We start from the raw sequence: 12,817 nt of genomic DNA on the forward strand, positions 1-12,817 counted from the left end.
CAGTCAGCTCTGGTCAGCTGGTTTACAGTAACTAGAGATCATCTTTCTAGAAGGGCAGGCTGATAGCTTTCTTGTCACAGATGAGACAATCAGTCACTGTACCCAGCTAGTGAACAAAAGTCAGGCAGAAGACCCTAGGCTAAGATTAATCCATTTTTTGGATTGGGTCATTGTCTTTGTTCCATATCTCTGTCTTACATAATTTAGCTTACTCCTTACAAGGGTTCATTAAAACTTGCTTTGGCATGGTGTTTTATCAAAAATGCCAAAGAAAATGCATCAAAACTGTGTTGATCTGAAACATTGAATTTCAGCCTCACTAGGATTTTTTTTTTTTTTTTGATGTTAACATTCAGGGGAAAAGTAGGAACAAGAAAAATAACCATGGTCCAAGATAATAGTTGACATACATATGTAGCGTCTGTGTTTAAATATATTTTCTTATTTGGCAACTAATTGTTGCAGTGCTAGACTTGGAATTAGAGGTAAGACCTGAGTTCAGATCCTGCCTCTAGATACTCTCTTGCTGTCATGTATGCTTTGTCTACCTCAGTTTCTTCACCTGTAGAATAGGAATAATAATGACAACAACATCTATTTCCCAGGGTTTTTGTGAGGATAAATTGAGATATTTGTATATTGCTTTGCAAATCTTAAAGCACTATATAAATACTGAGTATTATTTGAGTCTCACTGCAGTCCCAATAATGCGACTATTATTTTCCCCATTTTGAATATGTGGTTAAATGACTTGCTTGTGGTTACACAGCTCGTTATTTCAGAGATAGAATTCTAATTCATCTGCTTGATTCCAAATCTAGGACTCTTATCTCTCATTCCATGCTGTCTTACTTGGTGTTATTTTAGATTGGATACATGCTTCCTTACTTTATAATGAGGGTTTAGATTAAATAACCTTTGAGATACCTTCCAACTTTGAAATCCTCTGATTTCATGGAGACTGTTATTTGTATCTTTTCAGTGAAATATCATTATGTACAGGCTTTATTGCTTTAGCTTGATTCTTATCGCTGATCTTACTTTTTTTTTTCTTTTATTAGATGACCTGTCTCTGGAGCAGCGAAATCTTTCTTTATACTCTGTGGAGCTCATGTTGAAGAAGAATACGGTGCAGACCACTACGCATGCAGCCTTAGCAGAAATTGCACCAGAATCCCAGGAAAACAGTTTTCTCCATGTGGTAGTATCTTCATCTGCCACTTCTTTTGGCACAACCTTTTTTAACCAAGAAAAAATGAATCCGAATACAGCAGAACTAAATATCTCAGTTGTAGATTATTTCTCAGTGACAACTAATGAGGCATTCCTAAATAGTGATGGATTGCTTAATTCATTTCCAGAAACACACTGGATTGCTACATCTTCTCCAGTGGCGCATGCCACAGTGAGTCTATTAGAGCCATCAAAAGAAACATTAGAAACTGTGCTAACACCTTCATTCCCAATTACCTCTTTGCACCCTAAAGATATTATAACAACCTGGCAAAGCACAACACAGCCACAGATGACGTCACTCTCTGATGTGTTCAGCCCCGTTAATGTTGCCACTGAGACAGATCATTTCTCTTCGGATGGCATAGTTCTGACCCCAAGCAGCAATTTTTTGCTTTCTTCCACTGACTTTTCTGTTTATTTACCAAGTGTTGCAGTGGTAGAGACTGTGGCTTCAGTAAGAGACGTTGAAAGCCTGCTGCTCACCCCTGAGTCTTCTTTACTGCAGCCACTGAGTGGTACTGTAATGGAGCAGCTAACCTTTTTCAGTTTTCCCATGAGTGAAACAACACCACTTGTTATGGTAACAAGTACAGAAAAATACCCTGAAACCTACCCTGATATGAATCAGAGCAGAGAAGAGACCTTGACTCCAAGGACCTCCCTGGCTACAAGTGTTTCACAGCCAGAACTAGCTTTTATGAGCAACATAAACTCTGCTTTGTTTTCATCTAGTCTTCCATTTGTATCTTTTCCCATACAACCAGATGATATTACAACTAATCCTTTTCTTCCTAGCAACTTCAGTGAAACATCAGAATTCCCTGGGAGTTCAATGGTACCAGGTCATAGCAGCTATACTGAGTTCATAAGCCCTCTGCCCTCTTTCATACCCTCGACACAATGCCCTTATTGCAGTTTGGTTCCATCCCAGCAAGTTATCTCAACAGGTCTCATAGAGAAAGATATGGGTTCAGGAAATGATGCTGAGACATTGACCTTTTCCATCTTGCAAGCGAGTAGCAGCATATCACTAAATAGTAAGATTGATGATTTCTCTGATTTTGAGGAAACGTTTCAAGAGTTTGATACCTCTTTCCCTTCAAGACCAATAGTGTCACTGTCTTCCAGGTTCATGGAAGTCTCTGATGTGAACTTTAGCATTTCAGCTTTAATGGATGTGGTCCCAAGTAGTGCTTTGTCTACATCAGTATATCAGTCCCGTGAAAAACCCTCTGTAAGTTCAATGCTTGACTCTGCTTCTTACAGTCTCCTCTCTGTTCCTGAAACTGAAGTGTTACCTTCTGGTGCAACAGCAGCATTGGACATTACCAGTGTTCTCCTTGACTCATCTTCCTCCATCATTTCCAATATGACTATGTCTTCAGTTGCTATTAGAAATGAAAGTCTTTTTGAGTCTCATGGTTTAGTCCCTTCAATAGAGCCCTTATTTTTCTCTGATCAGACATCTGCCAGTTTTTCAGAAGATGAATCCAGAAGTACTTTGGATTTTGTATCCAATATTTTCTCAACTCTTTTGAATTTCACTGGCCTGGTACCTTCATCTTCTGATATTATAACCTTGAATTCTATGATGCCAAATGATTTGTCAACATCTTTTTCTCAGGCCTTGTCAACCATGGTGGAGGCTTTTGTATCATCTGACTCTCTTAGTTTGCATTCACCTCAATTTTTGGCCAGCATCACAACAGACCTTGAGTTTTCGCAACTATGGCAAAATTCAGATCATCATTTAAATACACACCCTGTTCCATCCATAAATTATTCTGAAATAGCACCATCATCAAGTTTCTCATCTCATACCTTTGAATTTTCTGAAGCATCATCAATTTTACAGCCAGATTTTGAAATTTATAATACCTCAGTTTTCACAGAAACTACCTCCTACCTTGAGTTTTCATCCATTTCCCACGAATCTGTAGTTTCTACACTATTTGCCTCCAGTTTTGAGTTTACTCCCAGTATTTCAGTCTTTGGAACCCAGTTGCCATCACATTTGACTGTTCTTAAGATGACATCTTTTTTTGCTGAATCTTCAATGATATTCTCAACACCTACTCCTTTAGATGAGCATACCAGTGCTACAGATGATTACAAATTTGTCTCCTCATTTTCTCAGACCATTTCTAGTACTGTATTATTACCTATAACTGATATATCCTTATCACCATCATCTCTATCTCCAACGTCCTCATCTATGTCTGAGTTTATCCTCTCACCTTTATCTACAGAGCCATTGTTTGTGGGCTCATCATTTGTACCCACAGAATCACCCAAGCCTTTAAACACTATATTTAGCCGACCTAATGTGAGTGCTGCTACTGTTGATACTACCCTCAGCCACAAAACAACAAATCAGAGTCCAAATGAGAGTAGCACTCCTCCTGCCCTATCATCCACTCATCCTGTGGACCCTGTAACTCATCCTGTGGACCCCGTCATTCATCCTGTGGACCCTGTCACTCATCCTGTGACTACCACTGAAACTCTGGTTGAAACTCCAGCCTTGATAACTACCAAACAGCCATATGTGTGTGATATCACAGTTCCTGATCCTTACTTGATCACAGCTGGTAAGTGTCTTTGTGGAGTCATATTTTTGGTTAAAGTGATCTTTTCTAGTTCACATTAGAAGAAAACGTCATGGTGCCAAATCATGGTGGCTACGCTGTAAATTAGCGTCCTTGGTTTTGTTCTTCCTCTCCTGGAAACTCACAGTGATGGAAATATGGAGATCTCTGATTTCCTGGGTAGTGAATTGTCAGTGGAGGAAAGTTCTAGGGAACTCCCTGAAACACATGAAGGTTAAGCTTTTGACAATTTGAATTCAAATCTTCCTGACTCAAATTCTATCAACAATTTCTTGCCAAATTTAGACTCACATTATAGATAGCGATAATAATTAAATCTGTTATTTCATTGGGAAAAGTTAAGTAACTTTCTAAAGAAGCAGGAAAAACTCATATCTTTCTAGCTTTGAAGCCAGCCTTCTAGTCACTCTGCCACAGTGATTCTCATATTCATGGATGCTATGATAAATAAATAAAATTGTTACATATCTAGAATAAACTATTATTTACCATGAGTGAGAGGATAAGAACAACAATATATTTGTATTGTCATAAATATATATATATACATGCTTCCTTGAAAGAAGGGTATCTTTAATCTAACATTCTCTGAATATTCCTTTTGGTTGCCACTGGAAATCTAAGGAAAAAAATGGAAAATGAAATTAGTCATCCCCTTATTCTGTTACTACCTCTAATCTGATTCTTACCTTGGTATGAATTAAATGATTAAATGTTCAGATTAGTAAAATTTTCTCTTATTAGTTGTTAATACTCTATCATACTTCAAAGTGCATTTGATAGCGCAGAAGATCATAAGGATTATAGTAAAGTAATATAGGTCACTTAGTATAAATCAGCAACTCCTCACTTTTTCCTGATAAATAACTTTTGATGTTCTTGAAAATAGGTCCAGTGAAAAATGCTTAAATAAATAACAGTTAATGAAAGACTTTTGTCTATACTTGTTTTGTCTTTTATTTGGTAAGTTTCATTCAGGAAGAATAGGGGAAATAGAGATTATGGAGAACAAGGAAGCAAGTAATTGGAAGAGAAGAGAAGAGAGGAATGTAGAGATAGAGGACAATGTGAAAATGGAGGAGGACAAAAGCAATTGAAGAATAGAGTTATAGAGGAAAATAGAAATACAAGTAGAGGCAAGAAAAATGAGAATAAAGTTATTGGCCATTTCCTTTGCTCTCTAGTTATACTTATCCTTACCCTCACCCCCAAGGCAGTATAAACTCCTTACTCTCCCCACCCTGTTCCTTAGAACAGCTTAGAATGAGCCTTCACCAGTCCATGTGATGATCATTTAAAAAAGCAGAGCAAAACCCTTTTTGCTCACTACAATGATGGCATTTTTCATTAAAATCAATTTGCATATTTATCTTATTTTTTAAAAATCATTACTTAACATTTTGTGATGTATCAATTGGAAACTCTGGTTTCAAGTTCACTTTATTTCAGTTCTTGATTTAAATGGCTTGCCCTAGCTGAAACAAATAACTCACAGAGATACATAGATCCAAATCAAAGAAGTACACTTTTTATTGTCCTTGCTAAAGTATGCTTTTTCTCTTGTTAATTCTGTCCTCCAGTTATGCAAAAAATGAATGCAATTTCATCCTTCAGTTATTATCCTTGATGTTTAAGGAGGGGCAGCAAGATATTTAGGGAGGGGTTTGGGCAGGTGCAGGAGAAGCTTGAATGTGGAGCTGGGGCCAGGAGACATAGGGAAGTACTGCTTTTGTCTCTCTAGGAAGAAGCATGTGCAGTTGTTTGTCCCACATTCCCCACAGTGGGCTGTTCAGGAAAGAAAGGGGGGAAGTTGAAAAGAATTAGGCTTGGTCTATCTGCGTGCTCGACACTTGTATTGCTCTTCAGTTCTAATATTTTCTGTGCAACCCCTAGAGTTTCTTTTTTCTTTTTCCTTTTCCTTCTTTCTATCCCTCTCCCTCTTTCTGTCCCTATTTTCTTTATTCCCTTCCCTCTCTGTCTGTCTGTCTGTCTCTCTCTTTCCCTGTCAGCCTTCCTTTCTCACTATCTACTAAGTTTCCTACAAACACATAGAAGCGTTCCTTTATATCAAATAGAAATAATAAAAGAAATAAATTCATACGTTGGCTTTCTCAGACCTCATGAGGAAAGGAGCTTGTACATGTTAAAGCTGTAGAAATGAGTTATTATTTTTATCATTTTAATTACCACCTTCACTTAAGTGTAATATAATCCCTAGGCTTTCTTCTTTAACTCTTCATTTTCTGCATTCTCCAAATTAAAAAACCAAACATACAACAACTATTCTTAGATCTTTAATTCACATTCAAATTTAAATACCAATTTTTATCTCAGTGTGGATGGGAAGGGATTATTTTTTTTTTAAGGAGTAAAGCCTTAAACTAAATTTACAAAACTCTGAGAAACAGATGCTATAATTATCTCCATTTTATCACAGGATAAGTGACTTGCCCTGGGTCACACAGCTAAGTTTATGATCTTAAATTTTCCTGACTCCAGGGCCAGTACTCTGTCCACTGCATTATTTAGAAAGCTACTGGCTTTATTTTTTTTTTTTTAAGGTTTTGTAAGATCTTTAAATAATCTCATTTGTGCCTCAAAAAAACCCAAGCCTATGAGGTGATTTGACAACAACGACATGATCATATTCAGCTGCTGGCTCTGCAGCACTTTGATCTCAAGCAAGTAATCATTCATTCATTTAAGAGAAATCTATTAAGTACCAGTGATCAATGCCTGAGCCGTAGACCTGTCAATCAGAGCCATAGATACATCTTCAGGGGAATGTAGAACTACAGGGGAAGGAGTCTGAAGTTCTAAGAGGCCATTTCCAGTAAGTTGCGAGAAACCTTGATCATCCCAAGAGAGACCTATTCTTTTCTGGAGGATATCTTTCTGTTCAGTGATTCTTAGCAATGAAGTGGTCTTATGCAAAGGATGATTCTGTTTCTGGGATGGGGGAATTCCCTTTGCAAGTAACAGTTTTGGACTATTAAGAACTTTACCAGGGCAGCTAGTTGGTGCAGTAGATAAAGTACCAGCCCTGAATTTAAATCTGGCCTCAGAAACTTAACACTTCCTAGCTATGTGACCCTGGACAAGTCACTTAACCCCAATTGCCTCAGCAAAAAACAAAACAACAAAAAAACCCAACCAAACCAAAAAACCCCACTTTATCTTAGGGATTTTGTTTAGCTATTTAATTTCAGGCAGCTTCTAGTTCATTTGCCTTAGACAGTAAAGCAATCTGAGTCACTCGAATTCATCTATGGTAATGTTTTTTAACGGCTTTCTGTCTGCTTTCTTTCAATTCAACAAACTTTTATTTTATTAGTGAAAGCCAGTCCTTTATCTTAATATTACTTTGCATGTAGTTAGTCTTACTTATAACAAGGGCTTATGTTCCTGGACCATCTTGTACAAACTCCTCCTTGAACTGATAGTACTCATCATCTACCCTAAACTAAAATTTTAAAAATCCGGTCCACACTTTATTATTGGTTTTCAGTTACAACTTACTAAAGCCTCAATCCTGCCTGAATACATCACTTGCTGATCCATAGAATCTACTTGTGAATAGAGTACCTAATACCTAATAAAAATATGTGTAAGGCACGATGATAGATTCTGGAGAAGGAAAATAAAGATCAGACTTTACCCTCAAAGGTAATACTAGACAAGCCTTGAATGCCAGGCAGGGCTTTTTGCACTTAGGTTGGGACATATTTGAATAAGAGAGTGAAATCAAAATTATATTTTAAAACTACTATTGGGGGAAGCAGAACCATTCAAAAGAGCAGGTCTTAGTGTAGCATGACTACCATCCCTAGGTAGTCAAGGCAGCTGGTAAGGAGATCGTGCAATCCAGAGAATGAATAGAACTGTGAGTGAATAGGAATTTATAAACAATGGGTCCTGACATTAGGGATTAAAAAAAGAAGGAATAAAGAATTTGTGCCAGCTACAATGTTCTTAGCCAAAACTAAGCATTTCGCAAATATGATCTCATTTGAATGGGAGGGAGAGATGCTGGTAGGGAAAAATCAATACATACTAATAACACTGGATATCGGTCAATTTGAAGGAAAAGTCAAAGATGACTTTGAGTTTGAGGGTTTCAAATATATTGGGATATCAGTGGTTTGGCTGAGGGAAAGTATTTTTTTTAAATTATTATTTAATTTATTTTATTTTATTAATTTTTTTTAAATTTTTATTTAATAATTACTTTATATTGACAGAATCCATGCCAGGGTAATTTTTTTTTTTTTTACAACATTATCCCTTGCACTCGCTTCTGTTTCGATTTTTCCCCTCTCTCCCTCCACCCCCTCTCCTAGATGGCAAGCAGTCCTTTATATGTTGGATATGTTGCAGTATATCCTAGATATAATATATGTTTGCAAAACCGAACAGTTCTTTTGTTGCATAGGGAGAATTGGATTCAGAAGGTATAAATAACCCGGGAAGAAAAAAAAAATGCAGATAGTTCACATTCGTTGAGGGAAAGTATTAGGAGGCAGGTGTAGGAAAAAAATCCCATATATTTATGGTTAGAAGCCTCGGGTCAAGAAATCAAGTCTAGAGATAGAAGTTAAAAAATCATCCCTAATAGAGACTATTCTGTCAAGCTGTGCAAGAGTATAATATTACCAAAGGATGATGTTGATTCATGAGGATAACTAGCCTTTATATAGCAATTTATAAATATCATCTTATTTTATCCTTATAACAGTTATTGTTCCCATTTTATGGATGAGGAAATTGAGGCAGAGAGAGGTTAAGTAATCTCCTCAGAGTTATACAGATAATAAATATCTGAGCCATATTTGAATTTTAGTCTTGACTCTAGGAGCAGTGCCCACATTGTTGCAGAAGCATGGTTCACTGGAAGGCACATTGGTAAGGGCAGATAAAAAGGGGTATGATAAGAGAGACAGAAGTGAACAAGTACTCTCATAGCTTGCATCTTCATAGAACCTTAAGGTTTGCAGAACATTTGGTATATAGTATGAATGAATGACTTTAACTTGGGGACAAAAATACCTGAGCAACAAGTTAATAACCATTTTCAAGCATATGAAAGAAAAATATTGCCTAGTTGTTGATGTTCTGCAAAGAACAAAACTAAGGGAAATTGAACAACTTTGAGAAATAAACTGCTTTACTTTGTAGTAATTATGACCACAAGTGGGTTTTGAGGTTTTGGTCAAAAACCAAGAGGATTCTTCTTTTTTAAATGGTCTTCTATAGGACTTTACCACAAATCTTTTTTTAAAAAGGAAATCTGTGTAAGAGCATTTAGAGAAACCATAAGTCATTTTGTATTACAGTATCATCTATATACTGATTACACTTTTTCTATATACCCAAGTAACTTAATCCCAAGTTATACAATTTTGTTGGTAGTGCTAATTTAGAGACTTAAAGGAAATCTAATTTGTTAGAAAAGATATGTTATGCTGATATAAAAGTGAAAACATCTAGTACTTCTAAAACCTGATGGTATAATTTAATATCTTTATAAATAAATTAATAATAACAATAAGTAATAAAATAATCATGAATAATAAATTAAGGCAATGGAATTTTTCTTAAGGCAAAAGGAATAATAAGCACATTTTGTTATTCTGTCATAGTTCACATAGTTCCATATCTTCATCTCTTTGTGATTCTCCTTCTTTCTTTGCTGCTTCTCTCCTTCATTTTCCCTTTTTTTATTATTCTTTTTTTGTTTTTCGCTTGTGTTCAGTACACACACACACACACACACACATACATTTCAATAATCTATAGGTTATAACTCATAGACCATTTCTATTTTATTTCCATTTAACTGGAAGGTAGGAAATCTATGGCTGAATAATGGAATTATAATAATAATTCATTGATATACTTTATAATAATATAAATATGCCATAAGTAATCTATTATCTTGTCATAGACTATGTATATGAATTTAATAATATAAATTATTATAACAACTCATTTATATGCTATAACATAACAGAAAAAGAATTGTACGCAGAACTATAAGTTTCTATGGTATTCAGCTTGCCTTTTTAAAAAATGAACATAATAAATTCAACATGTTATTTTTCAAGCTATCCTGCTTTTCTGTCTTTTTCTATCTCTCTCTGCTCTCTTTGTGCTTTTAACAATGATCTCATTTCCTTTTCTTTTCTTTTCTTGGTATCTCCCCTGTTAGTTCCCCCTACCTCTCAAATTCATCAACTCTCAGCAATTTTTAATACCTTCTTCTGTTTCAATAAGTATAGACAAACAGAACAAATTAACACATTGACTATGCCTAAAAATATACATCTCATTTTATCCCTTAAGTCTTCCATTTTTCTTTTATGATGAGAAACATGCTTCATCACTGGTCATCTGAAATAATGATTGGTTATTGCATGGATTGTTGTTTTTCTTTTTTAATGTTATAATTATTATAAATTGTTATTCTTAGGTATTGGTTCCACATCCCCTGACTCTTGAAATTCAGCACTCTAAGATGCCTGAGATCTTTTCCTGGGCTCATCACATGTAACACATGAAAGAGAGAGAAACAGAGAATGTTTCATTTCTTTCTTAGTTTAAGAACCATTAATAGAATCTTCTATTCCATAAATGATTTTAGAAGTACTTTTGTTCTGTATTGTGGCAGATTAAAGGAAAGAGATAAAAAGGAAGAAAAAGTTAGGAAAACAAAAAAGAGAAAGTTTAAAAAAAGTTTATCCAAGTCCTAAGAGATGAGTATGTAACTCACTTAATAACCCTATTATTTTGAGGGGGGAAAATTATCCCATAATTTTTTTTAAAGGCTAGAATATGTTGCCAGAATATGTCTTTCACTGATTATGTGATTTTGGGTAAGTTATATAAACTCTTAAGACTTTCTTTTTTTGCATTGTAAAATGAAGAAATTAGATTATATGAAAATTTATGATCCTAATACCTCCAAGAATCTATGATTCTAAGTGTTTTAATTACTTAAATTTGAAAGCACTATTCCTAAATTCATCTTTTTCCACCCTTTCCCCCACCTTTTTTTTTTTTTTTTCTGAGGCGATTGGGGTTAAGTGACTTGCCCAGTGTCACACAGCTAGGAAGCATTAAGTGTCTGAGGTCAGATTTGAACTGAGTTCCTCCTGACTTCAGGGCTAGTGCTCTGTACTTCCACTCCATTTTTAATGACAAAACACTCTAAGTCTCTGGTTTGGAAGGAGGAAATTATAATTTTATCTTGTAGTGTAACAATATTGTTTTATGTTATAATGTAATTTTTAGGGCCTTTAAACTATTGCTGCTGAAGGGTTTAAATGCTATGGTTGATTTTTGCAGCTCTTGGCATAAAATTTATACCTTGGAATTTGCCATTAAGGTCAAATCCAATTAATAAACCAGAGATTCTCTACTCTGAGTGATAATTTATCAGTGACTCCTATTTGGTAGATTGTCTGAATAAGTCCTTATGTACCTATATGACATTTGAAATATTTCCTATCTGGTAAAAAGATCTTATTAGGTTGTTTTAAATATAGTGAGCTAATCATTTGAACAGTGTAATTGTAATTGAAAATTGAATTTATTTTGGGAAAACAGACATTAACTTCTGCTTTCCTAATTGATTTTTTTACTTTAAATATCTTAAAACTTTTGGAGATATTGGTAAATGAAGCTCAAAAATCATAGTAATACTTAGTCTTTATGGGATATTCCTATGAAACTAAGGTATTCTTGAATGGCTTCATTTATAGTGCTGGCCCGAAGAGCTGTACAAGAATATATCATCACAGCGATCAAAGAGGTGCTGAGGGTTCACTTCAGTCGGGCAGTGGAGCTAGAGGTAAGTAACCTCACACATAGACATCTTGTGTTGGAATATTAGAATAGACCGACATCTGGATGAAAAGAAATTAACATATTGCAAATGAAAATGACTATATTTGCTCTCATTTAATTTTTCTTTTTCTTCAGTGAATGCCCATACATTTTTGGTACATTTTTTTGTCCCTTATTAAAAATGTCTTTATATATGGTTATATTTGGAGTAATCATTTCAAGATTAAAAGGTATTTTTACTCAAACTTAATAGGGCTATTGGGTGGGGAGGGTGATGTGGAGTTGGAGCTTTCCTGAGACAACTCTGATTCTCCCTTGTAGGGGACCAGAAATATGCCAAGAAGAAAGGCTCCTGGTGGCCCTCACCCTAGCTGGGCATTTGAGCACCTTAATTCTGGTCAGTAGAAAAAGCATGACAAGAATGGGTATAAATCACTGGGGCACTAATCCCATTTTCTTACTCTCCCTCTCCACTTGTTGCTCTGGCAGACAGAATCGTGAAACTTGCTTTTTTTTAGGGTTCAGGTCAGACAATGACCTGTTAGCTTTACTAAATTAGGGTAATTGCTGTTCAAGTTGCTCTTCTTCCCTTATCTTGGTGGTTTGAACAAGATGCTGTATTACCAAGAACACAAGAAAATTAGAGTGAGAAAAAGGACAACAGGTTCAAAACAGGACAGAGAGAGAGAGAGAGAGAGAGAGAGAATATCTAATTATTAAAATCAAGAAAGTTGCTATCTAAAGGTGAGGGACAAAGCAGACAGAGAATTCATAATTGAAGGGAACCTTAAATATAAATTACTCTACCTTCCCAGACTATGAAGAAATCCTTTCCATGGTATCATTAATGCGTGATAATTCAGTCTCTGTTCTAATACTTCAGTGATAGCTCCTAGCTAAGGCAAGCTAGTCTATTGTTGGTCTTTTCTGTTATATTGAGAAGAAATATACCCATCTCTTGTTAGACCTGGTATTGCCTTCTGGACCAACAGAACTAACCAACTTGTCATTTTTGAAGTCATTGGTTATGTCCTATATTTCTTATTTACTTTTTCAGTTTAGATACATTTGTTTCCTTAAGTCATTCTGTGCTGCTATGGTTTCTGATTCTCTCATCTTTGTCACAG

At 35.4% G+C, this 12,817-nt stretch overlaps 1 protein-coding gene across 1 annotated transcript in view; it reads left to right on the forward strand.

Moving 5' to 3' along the window:
- KIAA1549 (KIAA1549 ortholog) overlaps window positions 1–12,817 on the forward strand; it is a 161,804-nt gene that overhangs the window by 54,935 nt on the left and 94,052 nt on the right. Inside the window, exons 2-3 of the mRNA XM_051963238.1 lie at window positions 1,062–3,827; window positions 11,606–11,694. Of these exons, the coding sequence (XP_051819198.1) occupies window positions 1,062–3,827; window positions 11,606–11,694 (2,855 nt within the window). The remainder of the gene's footprint in view (window positions 1–1,061; window positions 3,828–11,605; window positions 11,695–12,817) is intronic.

This window comes from Antechinus flavipes, chromosome 5 (genome assembly GCF_016432865.1).
Source record: "Antechinus flavipes isolate AdamAnt ecotype Samford, QLD, Australia chromosome 5, AdamAnt_v2, whole genome shotgun sequence".
NCBI lineage: Eukaryota > Metazoa > Chordata > Mammalia > Dasyuromorphia > Dasyuridae > Antechinus > Antechinus flavipes.